Here is a 15055-nt window from a genome sequence, read left to right as displayed (position 1 = left end):
GACCAAATATCAGTAATTTCGACTTAGATATATGATTCACTAAGCACATATTTTCAGCAAGTGATGAAAATGTGTTGAGATCATGACTGATCCGCCTATTAGCGTCATTTACTCTGTGTGGTTCAAAAGAATAATAGATTTGGGTGTCATCGGCATAAAGATGTACACTGCAATAATGAAGGCATTTCACTAATTGACTGGTATATATCGTAAATAGGAGAGGGCCAAGAATTGATCCCTGTGGAACGTCTGTTTTTAAATTCGGAAGCGTGGAATGTTCTCCATCAAGAACAACTTTCTGTCGTCTATTGTCTACATAGTTTCGAAAGAAAAGAACTGAATCATATGATAAGCCAATGTAGTGCAAGAATGACAACAACAGCTTATGATTGATGGTGTCAAATGCCCTGCTGAAATCTAGAAGAGCCAGGACGGTACATTGATTTCGATCACTCGCATTGAAAATATCATCAGTCACCTTCCGTAGAGCTGTAGTACAGCTGTGACCACGCCTAAAACCCGACTGTACTGTTGGTAGTAATTTATTACTATCTAAGTGTGAGCGGAGCTGTTGTTCTATAATTTTTTCTATCATTTTAGAGCAAGCAGAAAGGATACTGATGGCCCGCAGATCTTTCAGTTCTACTGTATTATTGTTTTTTGATATTGAAGTTACCAATGCTGCTTTCCAGATAGCCGGAAAAACGTTCTTATCTATATAAAAGTTGATGATATGCCTTAAATAAGGAAGAATACCTTTGTTATCAAATACCACAGATGAAGCTGTGAAGTGATATAATCCCAACTATTTAGAAAGCCATTTTGAACAAACGTCAATATGTTTCTTTGAAGCGAAGATGAGAAAGTCGAAGTTCTTCAATGTGCCTATTATTGAGATATATCTATACTGGTGTTTCTTATCAGGGTGCTTCCGAACACCAAGCAAAAAACCACCAGTAGAAGGCAAACGAGAGTTTGCCGAAACGTCTTAAAATTAGTCCCAGTAAGGTCCCAGTCTCGTGTGACATTCCCGCTCATTCTGCTACCGATCGGCGGGTTGTGCAGCAAAAGTTATTAACAATTCAATTTGAGCTTTTTCATCTGGTATTATGGAAATTTTTTTATATTTATTGAACCAATTTCGGAAAACTTTGTCACCAAGTCAACCACATACCGATAACTTACATTGAAATTTGGATTTCTTTCATTGATAAGAAATGCCGCCCTTACTGCGGGTATAATTAAACAGCCTAACAATGGAAATGAAGCTTGTTTTGAGCAGAACAGGCGAAGAAAGCCATAATTTCAGCGATAAGAATTACAAATCCAATTATAAACGCCATCAAAATTTCACTTTATTCAATGTTATTGGGCTATTAGCTAATGTTGCTCCTGATGGGAAGTCGAGAAGTTGCCACCTCATTTCCAGATAAGAGAAAACCATGCATCTACACTTCTACCTTTCTATACCCACTGAAGTAGGTGTAGAACGGTGGAAGTAGGTAAGGTTCTTACTTCTCACCTTACTTACCTTCTTACCTTACTTACTGAAGTAAGTGTAGAACGGTGTTTTTCGAAAACTGCTCATCAAAAAACAATGAACTAATGTGCCGTTGACATTCTGAGGTTAATATTCACCTGTCCTATAGGGTTGAACCATAAGGATGAAAAATATTCATTCAAAGTGTTACCCTTAAAAATAATTTCGACTTGCCTGTTCGATTTCTCATACCATGTATTGGAAGAGAGATATTGAAGGTGAGAAATTTTTAAATTGACACCCTGTATATGAAAGGTCTGATATTCTTTCTCAAAATACCGAATTCCAAACCTATTAGGGCGTTTGTCGAAGTCGAGAGATGAGAGCTTCCTGTTTTATTCCGCACACTGTATGAAATGATAAACAAAATAGTGAAAAACAGTTGTCACTTCAAATTACTCAAGATTTCACGAAGGAATACTCGGGATTTACCGCTCAGTATCAGAAGAACTTATAAAAGAACGAGCAATTCAATCACCAACCACTAGTCACAGTGATCTATTGCTTGACTATATGCAATTTTGGAGCAATTCAAAAGTATTTCAATTATTTTTTTTCCAACTTTCTTCCACTGTATTCTTAACTAGTCAAGTTTCGGACTTATGAACATTAATTGCTGAAAAGGTCCCTTCAGAATAGTATTCCCATTCGGTATTTTGTAAGCAGGCCATGATAACTATTTGACAGTTAAGTTGTGACATTCTGATAATATTGACATTTTCGTCACTTCATAAGTTTCGAATACCTTCAAGACAATAGAAAAAAATTCAAACGAAGTTCTTATGAATTCGTTTATTATTTTTGGACAGGTTAATGAAATTATCAGCTATAATATCCCAAGGACATTGATAACTAACGAAATAATTCTATCACAGTTTTTGAAAGCACGTTATTTGGTAACATCCCGACGCCGAAGGCGGAGGGATGTTACCTAAAATAACGTGCTTGAGGAAGTTGTGATAAAATTATGAGTTATTTATCAATGTTCGAGGGATATTTGGTGAGAAAATTTTTTGCAATTCGAACAAAATTATTTATTGAACACACAGTTATTAAAAGAACAATTCGTATAATGATATTTCGTTGAACTTGCTGTATTTGCCTCGGTTACTGCATAGGTGTTTCCACGCATACTATTGATTATTTGGTTATGATGTTCCTGATCAATATTCAAATAAGGTTTTATGGAATTTCCATTATTGTGCCCAGTAATTTTCAACAATTGCTGTTCTTGAACTCCACTCTTAGCTAGTTAACTGACTGCAGTTGCTCTATTAGAGTGATTGGTTATTTTCCTCTGTTTCGTATCCAAGCCAATTGCTTCAGCAGAAGATTTTGTCCATCCGTTGATTATATTTCTACCCAGAGGCATATTGTCATACCAGTTATCGCTTCCTGTCTTCCAGTGACGATTTGGCCTTAAAAATAGTCTATTTGTCTTGATATTTGTGCCTCGTTTTGATAATAATTTATTGAATTATCTGACAGGACAAGCATTGTTATCACTATTTTGAACTAACCATTTGCTAGAGGCGCAGTTCTTTGAACCCCCCTGGCAGGTTTTACTGAAAATTGGATTATATTCTATCCTATTAGTTGGAGATCCATTGTTGTCCTTTTCGATATGAAAATAATCAACTAAGCAAGCAGCACCTTCACCACCTCTCCAAGCCAATTCCACCGCTGCTATGTGATAAAATTTGCGTAGGAGTCCTATAGGGGTATTTTCATCCCAAAAGTTTATAATTTTACTCATTTCATTTGAAGTTAATGGTACTGAGCTTGTTTTGCGTTTAGTGGGATCTGTTTGTAAATTTCTTCGTGCTGCGTCGCGTGCATTCCGCGCTTGTTTGAATGCAACACTTTTAAAGGGGTCTAGCATGATATTATACTCCTTGTAATACTTTTCTTGTAATAATTTGCTTGTTATATTCCATACGGTTTTAACAGTAGCCTCCTTAAACTCTCTGCTATCCTTTTTTCTCATATTAATCGCCCAATCCTTGAGTATTAATGCAAGCTCTTCGAGAGTACGATTTCCATCCAATTCATATTTTCTGGCGTCACAAAACTCCATAAATATTTTCCAAGTGTATTTTTTACTATTGACAGTATTTTTTGGTGTATTTTCTTCAATGATTTTCAATTGCCGCATCATTTTGAACACCAAAGCGAGGAAGTGACATTTTCGAAATAAATTGAATTACTGAAATGTCAAACAACTTTATTGTGTTGGTTGCTTAGCAATGTCATGACATAAGTGATAACTACCCGTGAAAACAGTATATTTATGACATTAAAAGTAAAATAAATACAACAATAAAAATTAATTGGCGCTCCGGGGCGACTTCATTGATTCCAGTGGCGCATTTGCTTTTTCAGCTGCAGGAAAACCCGGAAAAACCTGCAGCACCACATCATCTGAAGATCTTGATCTAACAATGTCCTCTCTCTCATAAAACAAAATGTAGGGTGTCTCCAGAGGCTCCAATAAATTCAATGCATCGCCAGAACACTTCGTGACACGGCTATCGTCAAACTTAAACCAGTCCGTTTCTTCTTTGACCAAGGCGTAATAATGACCACATTCAACGCCAGAACCACAGTGAACAATGACTGCATGAATATTATAACAGTGGTCTACTAGGTTGAAATGTTCATCTATTTCGAACCTTCCAAAGAGTTTCTTGCTTCCGTTAGAGGTTGAGTCTTGTTTGAATATCATCAGTGTTATTATTAGATTGACTGGTGCCTCAGCTATGCTTGTTTCCTTATAACAGTCAGTTAGTTTGGCGCATGTTTGACAATACAGTTGATCATCACCTGTTAAAAATTCCATTTTCAGATGATTTAACAATAAGCTTTGCACGGACTGGTAATTAGTCGTATTAGGAAAAGCTAGATGAAGTTCCAGAAATTCACATAAGTTTTCAGTACTTCTTGAACATTTACCACAAAGTAAACAAGTGAGGATTTCTCCAGCAAAAGATTTACAAACACAAGACGAGATGGGTTTGAATGGAATCGTGAAAACTATCCATGGGTAGTTATCAGTGTAATGATGGTTTCATTGGTTATTTCGACACACATGACTAGAAATAGACAAATTTGATAGGATAATTTTTTTGGCAAAAAATTTTCAGTAGAATATGAAGAAAGTTCAACGAGAGATATCCGAATCTACCGATAATGAACCTCAAAAAATGTATGCGAGCTTAAAACAATTTCGAAATGTTTGGATAAATTAAAAATAAACAAGAAAAAACTTGAAAGGAAAAATATTGATTTGAATAGTTATGAAATAGTGAAGCAATCGTGTGAAAAATTCCAAAATATGTTCGAATTGCTGGCCGTTCACTTCCACGTGTCTCAAAATGCCAGTTTTGACAGTTTTTGTCGTGGCAGATCTAATTTCATCGGGATCCAAATCTTCAAATATTTGGGTAATTCTTTTTAATAATTCATTTTATTCACCCTAATAGACCACATAGGTCTAATTACAAGGATGACCTTATTACATACAATATAATATACTAAAAATAAAAAGAAGTAAAAGTTATAAATCAGTTACTGACGGGGTCGATTAATAAGTGTGGTGATCCTACAAAGACATTGCCACTAGCTGTATAATGATTTTTTTCCATAAATTTGTTAGAGAATCTGTCCAATCTATATCAATAATTACATTCAGTTCATTTGCGAGACGCAACATACCTGTAAGTGGGGCACCTATGGAGTAGAAATTTTGTATATAAAACATTGTATTTGATCTTGTCCTTCTGGCTGGAACGTGAAAATTAATTGACGATAATATATGAGGTGAGTTAAGTTTATTATTAAGAAGCCGGTGAAGAAATGATATTACACATATTTTGCGCCTATTTTGCAAAGAAAGTATCCTGAATTCATCTCTCACTAAACGGTAGTCTGGTCATACGTGATATTTTTTGAAGTAAAGATATCTTAAAAATTCATTCTGAAGTTTTTCCAATTCATATAATGTGGAGTTATATTCGCCAAACCATATATTTGATCCAAATTTCAATTTACTTCTGACCAATGTGTAGTACAGTAGTTTGATCGAAGGTATATTGCTGAAATTTCTAGTATGCCTGATAATAAACCCTAAAATTTTATTTGCATTTCTTGAATGATAATGTATTATTATATGTAATCCCTAAGTCTTTTATTTCTGTACTTCTTTCAAGATGGACCATATTCAGTTCATAACTGAAGAGAATAAGGTCTTTTTTGCGCGTAACCGACATTACTGAACATTTATCGATATTGAAAAATAATTTATTTTCACAACTCCACTCATAAACCTTGTTCAGATCTTTTTGTAGCATTACACAATCCCTCACTGTTTGTACTTGTTTATAAATTTTTAGGTCATCAGCAAACATTAGGCATTCTGAGAATTCCAGCACTGCTGGCAAATCATTTATAAAAAGAACAAAAAATAAGGGACCTAAATTGGATCCCTGTGGGACTCCAGAGGTAACTTCAAATTTTCTTGAATATGAACCCTGATATTTAACAAGAGAATCTCTGTTTTCCAAATAGCTTTTGAACAATTTGAGAGTATTTTTAGTTAAACCATAATGACTCAACTTCAACAATAAAATATCATGATCTACTTTATCGAAAGCTTTTTGGAAATCTGTATAGATAGTATCCAATTGAGATTTGTTTTCAAGTGCCTTATATGCTTTGTGAGTGTAAGTTAACAAGTTTGACTCAATAGATTTATTTCTTACAAAACCGTTTTGCTCTACCCTGATATACTTTTCAAGAAACTGATATAATCCGATGTATACAATATGTTCAAATAATTTTGCTGGGGCACACATGATAGATATTGGCCTATAATTTTCAATAGACGTTTTATTGCCAGATTTGAAGATTGGAGATACTAAAGATGTTTTCCATGCAAAGGAAACACATCAGTAGATAGAATCAAATTGAAAATATGCATCAGTGACTGTTTCAACCAGTCACTACAAGCTTTGATGATGTATTGTGGTATGGCATCCACTCCTGCTGATTTTTTAGGTTTCAGTTTTTTTACGGCGTACTTTCGTTACTTTTATTGTTACTCAAATCAAAATTCAAATTATATTTGGGTTTGGTGATGGAAAATACTGAGGAGAAAAAATTTGCAAAACTATCTACTATTTCTTCATCTTTAACTGTTTTTCCTTTATATGTAAATTCACCTTCACTTGAAGAGGTATTCCTCTTATCATTCACGTGATTCCAAAAATATGATATATTTTCTGCTAAATTTTGTTCAAGGTTTTTGAAATATTTTTTTCTTCTATTCTTATCAAATTCCGAACTGTTTTTCTCAAATTTTTATATCTGTCATTGAAAAAATCAGAAGTAAATCGTAATTTTCTAAATTTTTCCTTCTCTTTCGAATTATCTTTAATCTCTATAGTGAACCATATTGGAAACCGTTTTTTACCATCATATACTGTACACTTAGGTACACAAACTTCCACTATTTCATTCCAAACGTTATAGAATTCTCCTAAGGTTCTGTTTACATCTACTTTTTCCTCTAAGATTTTACTCTAGTTAGCTTTCCTAATACAGTGAGTCATAATTTCAGAATCAGCTTTTTTGAAATTATATATAAATACTTGAGGAGTATTTTTATCCGGTTTATTACCAAAACCATCATCAATTGATATACTCATGATGATACATATCTTCTTTAACTAGAGGCAATTCGTCCCTACTCACTTTGCACCTGCTTGTGTTATTTTCCGAACTGATTACCAAATCTAATGTTTTGTTCTGGAAGTTTTTAACATCATTGAATAACCAAAAACTATTAAATTCCATGAAATCTTGAAAACTAGTTATTACACTATTTGAGATACTATAGTCATAATTCACACCACCAATAGAGCTAATATTAAAATCTCCCATTATGAAAGTGTCACTTGTATGCGATATATTATTTTGTATAAACTCAAACATCGTTTCGTATATGCTATAAGAGCATCCCGAGATATTCTTTGAGTGGCAAATTATCGACAAAGCTCTCCACAGTATTCTTCCAAATATTCAGGTATTCGTATATCGCGTACTTTAATTTGTTGTCCATTAACATGCAGAAAAAATTGAAATTTTTTTGGAAATCCTGCTTCTTTTGTGACAAAAATATTTTCACTAGACCAATAATGACATGTTTTTCTTCTGAAAATTCCTTCTCCCGAAAATTTCGATTCATTAGTCCAGATAATTTTATTAAAAAATGGATATTTTTGAATGCGTATCAACAACATTTCACATAATTCAACTTTCCGTTGAGGATTTTGACGCTTCATTATTTGAATTCTGGTGGATTTATAATAATGCATTTCATTTAACTACTTTAGTGATCCAAATATTGTTTCCGAAAAAAAGGTGGTTGAGTAACCAACCTTGTTTCATGTCGTTTTGTGTTGCTGTTGTCTCGGAAATTAGGTTGTTTTAAAGATGATTCAAATGCATTGAAATTGTTCTGAATTTGTATAAACTTTTTGAAGTTCATTTGCGGTAGATTCGAATACCTTTATGAACTTCCTACATGTTCTGCTGGTAATATTATCACACTGTCCAAAAATAGTCAACGAATTCATAAGAACTTCGTTTGAATGATTTTGTTTCGTCGTTTCGGAGGTAATTGAAACTTCTGAAGTGACGAAAATACCAATATCATTGGGGGATTGTCATAACGTTACTGTCAAATAGTGATCATCGCCTGCTTACAAAATACCGAATGGGAATACCATTCTGAAGGGACATTTTCACAAATAAACGCTCATAACTCCGAAACTTGACTAGCTAGGTATACGAAATATAAACATAAAATGGAAGCAATTCTTAACAGCCTTCTGAATTTTCAATACCACACTGGGTGTTCCATTTGAAATAATCAACTGTCAGCCCCCTTTTCAAGCAAACGGAAAACTGTATTTTTTTTAACACCCTGTATTGAAATAACGGAGTTTACGCTGTAGTGTGGCAAGCCTCCAAACATCATGTAACTCCAAACCAAATTTTGGTACCATAATATTTCTCATCTCAAAGATAGCATTTCAAAAAATTGAAATTGATTCATATTTCGAAATCGGTAACAGATAAGTATGGAAAAATATCGAGAGAAGTTGTCGGGTAGTTGTTGTAGATTCCAAAAATGATATCATATACAGGGTGTTCAATTCGAAAAATTGAAGTTGCTACTACAGGGTGTTCTATTCGAAAAATTAAAGTTGCTACTGCAGGGTGTTTTATTCAAAAAATTTTAGTTGCTACTACTTTCTAATAGAAGTGACAACAACGCATTGTCGAAAATATCTTAGTTGGGTAGATAATGTCCGAATATGCTCTGGATTAAATTTTCGAACTGATCCGGTGTCTGGTTCACGTTTGATGTGCCATCCACCGTGAATCAGTCTGTATAGATGATAATAATAATAATAATATTTATTTACCAAAGAATCAATACATACACTTTCAATTCATTATTGAAGAATGCAAGTAAACAAACACAGAGAAAATCCACAAAGGCTAACCTGCGCGTGGATCACTAAGGTTATTATACCATGAATTCTAAAATAAGTAACTAGTTATTTGTAAATAGTAAAATATAGTAAATTTATAAAATATTGGATAAAATATCGCAAAGCAATTGAATAAATAAATAAAATATATAAAATAATTTCACGCTAGTGAACAAACATAAACACATAATATTAAAATATTAATGAGGAAAAAATGAAGAAAATCGATAATACTAATTGAAACATATATAATTGATATGCTGAATGGAATTTATAATTCATTCATACATTTCAATTTGCATTTTCATTTTTGAGGTCTATCAAACAGTGTATTTAATTTCTTGGTTTCATATTGATCCATTTCTTGGCTTCTCGCTTCTCGCGTCATTACGATGTCATCGATGACATAAGCAGATCAAGCTTATTCCCTGACATTCAAAATCGTAATTCATGAATGAATTGTGTGTATTTTCTATAATGTTATCCAATTTGGTACTGAAGAGCCTTTGGGCAAGTGTCTTAAGGCGAAACACCGGTGTATACCAGTTAGGGTGACAGTGTTCCATGTGAGTACAATTTATTACCATTCATTCAAAGTAGAGCTCATGTGAATGATATCTGATTCTTATTCCTCAACAAATGTTTGATATACAAACTGAATAGAGAAAAGTATCTTCTGTATAATTCAGTGTTCATATAGAAGTATTTGTTTCGAAAGAATTTTTTTCTTTCGTGTAATTCAATGTTTATATGAAAGTAGCTGTTTCAGGAGGACTTTCTTTCAGTTTGTGCCTGAAAGTTACTTATTTTCAAATTGATTACTTCCTTCCTTTCTTTGGAAGATTCTCTCATCCATTTTTTTTGTATCAGATGGAGTAGTAGAAAGCCAAAAACTTTCTTTCCCAAAAATTAATCACTCCTAAAAATATAACCCTTTCAATTCAAATTATATTATTATATTTCCTATTATATTGTGAAACATCTTCTCCATCTGAATATGATATGTATATTGTCTGTTTATGTATTAATACTCTGTTACATCATAATCTTCATTGTAATCAAAAAAAAATTTCCACTTTGAAATGTGTATGTATATGATGTAGTATATATATGATCATCTATAGTTATATCCCTCTATATGAGGGATATCTGTGTTGTATTTGTATTTTATTTTAGCTTATAATATCTCATATTGTATTACATATGTCAGTTATGGGAAGGGTGGAAGACAGCCTCCGGCTAACCCGATCCCCTTTGTGTCTAAAATGTATTTTTTATTCACAATAAATGTATTATTATTATTATTATTACTACTATCCCAGTACCTTTCAATTTAGAACAATATTCTAGGATTTCTTTTTGTTTCAAGTATGTAGTGAATGATAATAAAATTGGTCTATTATGGGTGTTTCTTTCACCTAATCTAAATATATTATTGATTTGGCTGTTTTCCAGATGGACTTCCAATTTATTTATGAATAAATGTGTGATGGATGAAACCAGATTATTTTGTTTTCTTCCGATGTTTCTTGTAAACCGTCCGTTTTTTTTTCTGATAGACAACCAGACAATACCAACAATGAACCCGACAATAGTCAAATAAAAAATGTTGAGTCAGATAGGTCAACAAAAGACATGAGTAAAAACAAGAAAAAAAAAACACTGATGACAACGACGAAATGTTAAAAAAAGCAATGGCAGTTCTTGATAAGTCGTTTGAAGATTGCCAAATTTTCGGAGATTTCATAGCAGCAGAATTAAGAAATTTAGGGTCCAGAGAAAAACAAAAAAAACTGAAAATTAAAATCCAAAGAGCAGTACTAGAAATGGCAGAAAGTGAGGAGGTAACATCTGCATCTTCGTGGAATACAAGACCTTCTTCGAATGCATCATATTTTTCCAATTATGCTGTTACTTCACCATAACAAGGTATATTATAATGGTAGATATATCATTTGTCATTACTTACTTTTAGATGTTCGTTTTTCAGAGCCTGAAACAGAGCCATACAACATTCAGGTACTAGGCGACCAATCGTACATACAGGAATTTTGAATATATACATGAGCGAATGATAGGACTCACCTAATAAACAAAGAATTTAAATAATTTTATTTGTCTTTCGTTTTTGAAATATATTGTTTTCATTAAACATTTTTTATTATGTATAGTACACTTACCTGTTGCCAAATGCTAAAAACCTCAAGATTACAAATAAACGTTCTCATGCTGAACTAGAACGACGCATTTTAGTATCATTTTTGGAAATCATGGGGCTGACTAATTCCAAAAGATAATTTGAAATCTTCAATATTCATATGAAGGAAATTTGTAAGCGCTTCTGGATCTTCATCTCTTATTTCATTTAGCAATGTTTCACAAACACCTAGAGTGCATCGTCTTCAGATCCAATTTCGTACCCACACTTTTCGTTTTCTTTGTTTTTTCTTTTTTTGGGACACACTTTTCAGAGTAGCAGCAGCACACCTAACTGTTGCAGCCGACATTTTCACTGAACATTTTCGCTTGCAGAAGAATATTTCACATTTCTAATGTATACATATCTGATAGTTATTGCGACAGAACAGGAGATATTTCTCTCGCAGATACTTGCAGAGAGTAACTTGCCTCAATATTTGCGTTCATGCTGACAGCATTGTAGAAAGCACTTTCGCAAGAACTGTCGCAAGTTACTTGCTAGTCGACACGTACCTTTAGATCGGCGTTTTTTACTTCACCTCACAGAATGGTAATCGTTCCTATTTATATCGATTTTGATTATATTGTTCAATTTGAACTTTTGATATCAGTTCACAGCACTAGGCCAATGAACAACATACATTTTCATATAAATTTCAACTATTTATTATATATTCTCACTCTGAAAATAATTATTTTGCGGAGCTTGACGATAGTCGTGCACATACGGTAGGTATGATATTTCAATATATCATTTCGTAGTAAGTTATTTTTTTTCAATAGAAACCATTGGTGCTATATGATTTTCTATGTAACTGTTGCTTGTAATGCACTGTTTGGAACCTTTGATGTGGTAATGAGTAGTACTGGAGTTTTTTCCCAACACCAAACCGTTATTTTAACACCTCGAAACGTGTTTCGATCACCAAGTGATCATCTTCAAGAGGTAGATCTTTCTCTTGTCGAGGTGTTGGGAAAAAACTTCAGTAACTGTTGCTGTTTACGTCATTGTGATGCATAACCATATTCAAAGGAAAGCAATAATAGGCATTTTACTAGTAAAACATTTTATTATTTCTCAAGTCTTAACAAAATACCTATCCTCATACTGACAATCCTACGCAATAACACAAATTACAACTTGCAATGTTCTTTTCCTTTTAAATTAAGTATTTACACTACTTACAAAAGATAAGGTATAATAAAAATATCTATCTAAAGCACTCATGAAAGAACATCACTCTTCTATTTCCAAAATTGATGACAATTAAAAAGTGAGCAATTGTTCAGGTAACAAACATCAACTGAATGAAATTTATTTAAAAAATACATAAAAAATACAAATACAAGAATACAAATACAAAAATGCAAGAAAAATAAAAGGAATGATTGAGTATAGAAAGGATAGAACTAAAAGACAAGGATCGATGCATTTATCATATCATCTCGAAGACACCTTTCTTACTCGTACATGTACATGTACACCTAATGAAAATTCAAAGAAAAAAATGGCAAGAAAACTACCTAGTGAAAAAAAGTAAATAACATATAGACATATTTACATAACAATATTGAAATTGATAAATAAATTTGAAATTAATTTTTCCAGCTGGATTCAACTTTGACAACGGTAAAAAACTCAATGAAGGCTATGAAAAACAGTATCATAGTCTGCTTCCATTCGGTAGCAATGAGTGGTTTCAAATTATTTTCGAAGAAAAATTCACCTGAAAAATGTGCAGAATTTTTCTACTCATTGTCAAAATACTTCCAACGATTGAAATCAAACATGATCATGATTTAATTTTCATTAAAAAAAATGACAACATATTCTATCGGAATCATGGCAAAACTTCTTAGATCAGGGATGTGATGAGACGAGCCTTGAAGTTGACCAATTTCTCGCTAGTTTGGGCCAAACGCTGAAAAAAAGTGAAAGCGATTAGATAGTGATCAATCTTGTCCTAATTTTATGTTATAAAAACAATCAATTTACATAAAATATACATTATGCTCGTGGACCTTGACATGAAATGTTCTGTATTGAGATGCAGTATTTGATTTCTCGTTAATTTGAAATGAAGAATATATATTTCGGTCATTAACGTGTTGGGTAATTCGTGATAGGAAGATATATTTTGAAATGATGCATGAATTATTATGAAGCTACTCAATGATTTGAAACTTGAAAAGAACAACAAAAAACTGATTTTTTTCGATAAATTCAAAATTCAGTTTGTTAGTGTTTGAGTAAAATAAAAAATTGTCATACAGAATACAATGACAGAAGTTTTATATCGAAAGCATATAAAGTTATCAAGGACTGCTTTGAAACTATCCCTTGATTGAAATGTAGTGTGACGTCACAAGTTATGTGTGTATCGGTACACCATCTAAATTCTGAATCACGATCGAACTACTATGATGAAGTTTTGTCAAGAAAATCATTAAAATGATTTTCTTGACAGAACAAGCTCACTTAATAAACTGCTTTCTTCATCTTCATCTTCTATCACAGGTAACAATTACAAACACTCTGTTTGATACAACTTGGGTTGAATAATTACACCTACGAACTATAAAATAGTTTTTTGGGACTTTTTCATCCTCCATAACGAGAGCAGGCATATACAAACAACGGAAAACTAATTGGACTCCCACAAGGATCACACAGAAATATCTGAAATAATGGCGATTCCTAGCCGGCTCTGGCCTTCGTATATCTCGTGACATTACACCCCGTTTCACTGAACGGCTTCTTTGAGACTGTTTTCTGAAGCATCGTATTCACTCAGTGATATTGTTTCATCAATATTTTTCAAACTACGTGTTAATTTTCTATTTCAAGAATTAAAAAGAGAGAAATCTAAAAATGGGGTCAAGTCGAGATGGAGATTGGAGTAAAAATTCAACGTATCACACCATTTGGAACATCATATATTTATATCTGATGGTATTATTGATCTTCAATATTACTTAACATAACTTATCCATAAGCTTGCATAGGTATTTCGATTCTTTTAGAAATATCTTATATCAAAATTTTGGAATTATGGACTCGTCAAAAAAGACATAATTTTTATTATTTCCATCCATTCAACTTTTCGGTTTTTTTTTGTCACACACTTGAAATCTGTACGTAAACGATACAATTCAATACTGCTTGTCACCGTGCTGACTTATTAAACTCCATACAATTCTGTATAGACCCCTATTTAGCTTCTAGAGGACCATTTTCTTTGGAAGCCCATGTTTCAAACAAAATTGTTGCTATATCAAAATCAAAATTTCTTCTTCACTTCGTCTGATTGCAATATTTATGATTTTGTTTCAGATTGTGTATTTGTTTTGTATTTTATTAAAGACTAGATTCACTCAGAACTACTGGAAGATACTTACAAGGATCAGGTCTTGGACTAAATTGGCAACACCTCGGTTGGCTATGACGAGCAAACGTGTGATAGGCCCGGGAATACCTTCTGAGTAATGTCCTGCGCTCTTCTGGATGTCAATCTCAGCTACTCCTCCTGGTGAATTTCCTTTCTCATCTGATTCTTCTGTTGCTCCTGAACCAGCTACCAACTAACCAAACAGAAAAAAAAATCAGTCAGAGAGTTACTTCTGGGTATAAATGTTAATGGTTAAATTAATTAGTACACATCCCAACCACAAATGTACCTAGTGTACAAATATACAAGTGAAAAAATATACAAAATTGTGTCTAAAATAAACAAATGGGACTATGATGATGCTTTAT

General features: G+C 32.9%; 1 protein-coding gene across 5 annotated transcripts in view; it reads right to left on the bottom strand.

The window, feature by feature from the left end:
• Positions 1–12348: 12348 nt before the first annotated feature.
• Positions 12349–15055, bottom strand: part of LOC111507510 (uncharacterized) — a 484193-nt gene continuing 481486 nt past the window's right edge. For all 5 annotated transcript variants that reach the window (XM_074185259.1, XM_074185256.1, XM_023162821.2 and 2 more), the window contains 2 exons: positions 14698–14880; positions 12349–13220 (listed from right to left, as the gene is read on the bottom strand). In XM_074185259.1, coding sequence (XP_074041360.1) covers positions 13155–13220; positions 14698–14880 — 249 coding nt within the window. In that variant the 3' untranslated portion in view covers positions 12349–13154. The remainder of the gene's footprint in view (positions 13221–14697; positions 14881–15055) is intronic.

This window comes from Leptinotarsa decemlineata, unplaced genomic scaffold (assembly GCF_025532065.1).
Source record: "Leptinotarsa decemlineata unplaced genomic scaffold, Ldec_3_MD MMD2_tig00026369_RagTag_RagTag, whole genome shotgun sequence".
NCBI classification, from domain to species: domain Eukaryota; kingdom Metazoa; phylum Arthropoda; class Insecta; order Coleoptera; family Chrysomelidae; genus Leptinotarsa; species Leptinotarsa decemlineata.
This window is presented reverse-complemented; position numbering and strand designations above follow the sequence as displayed.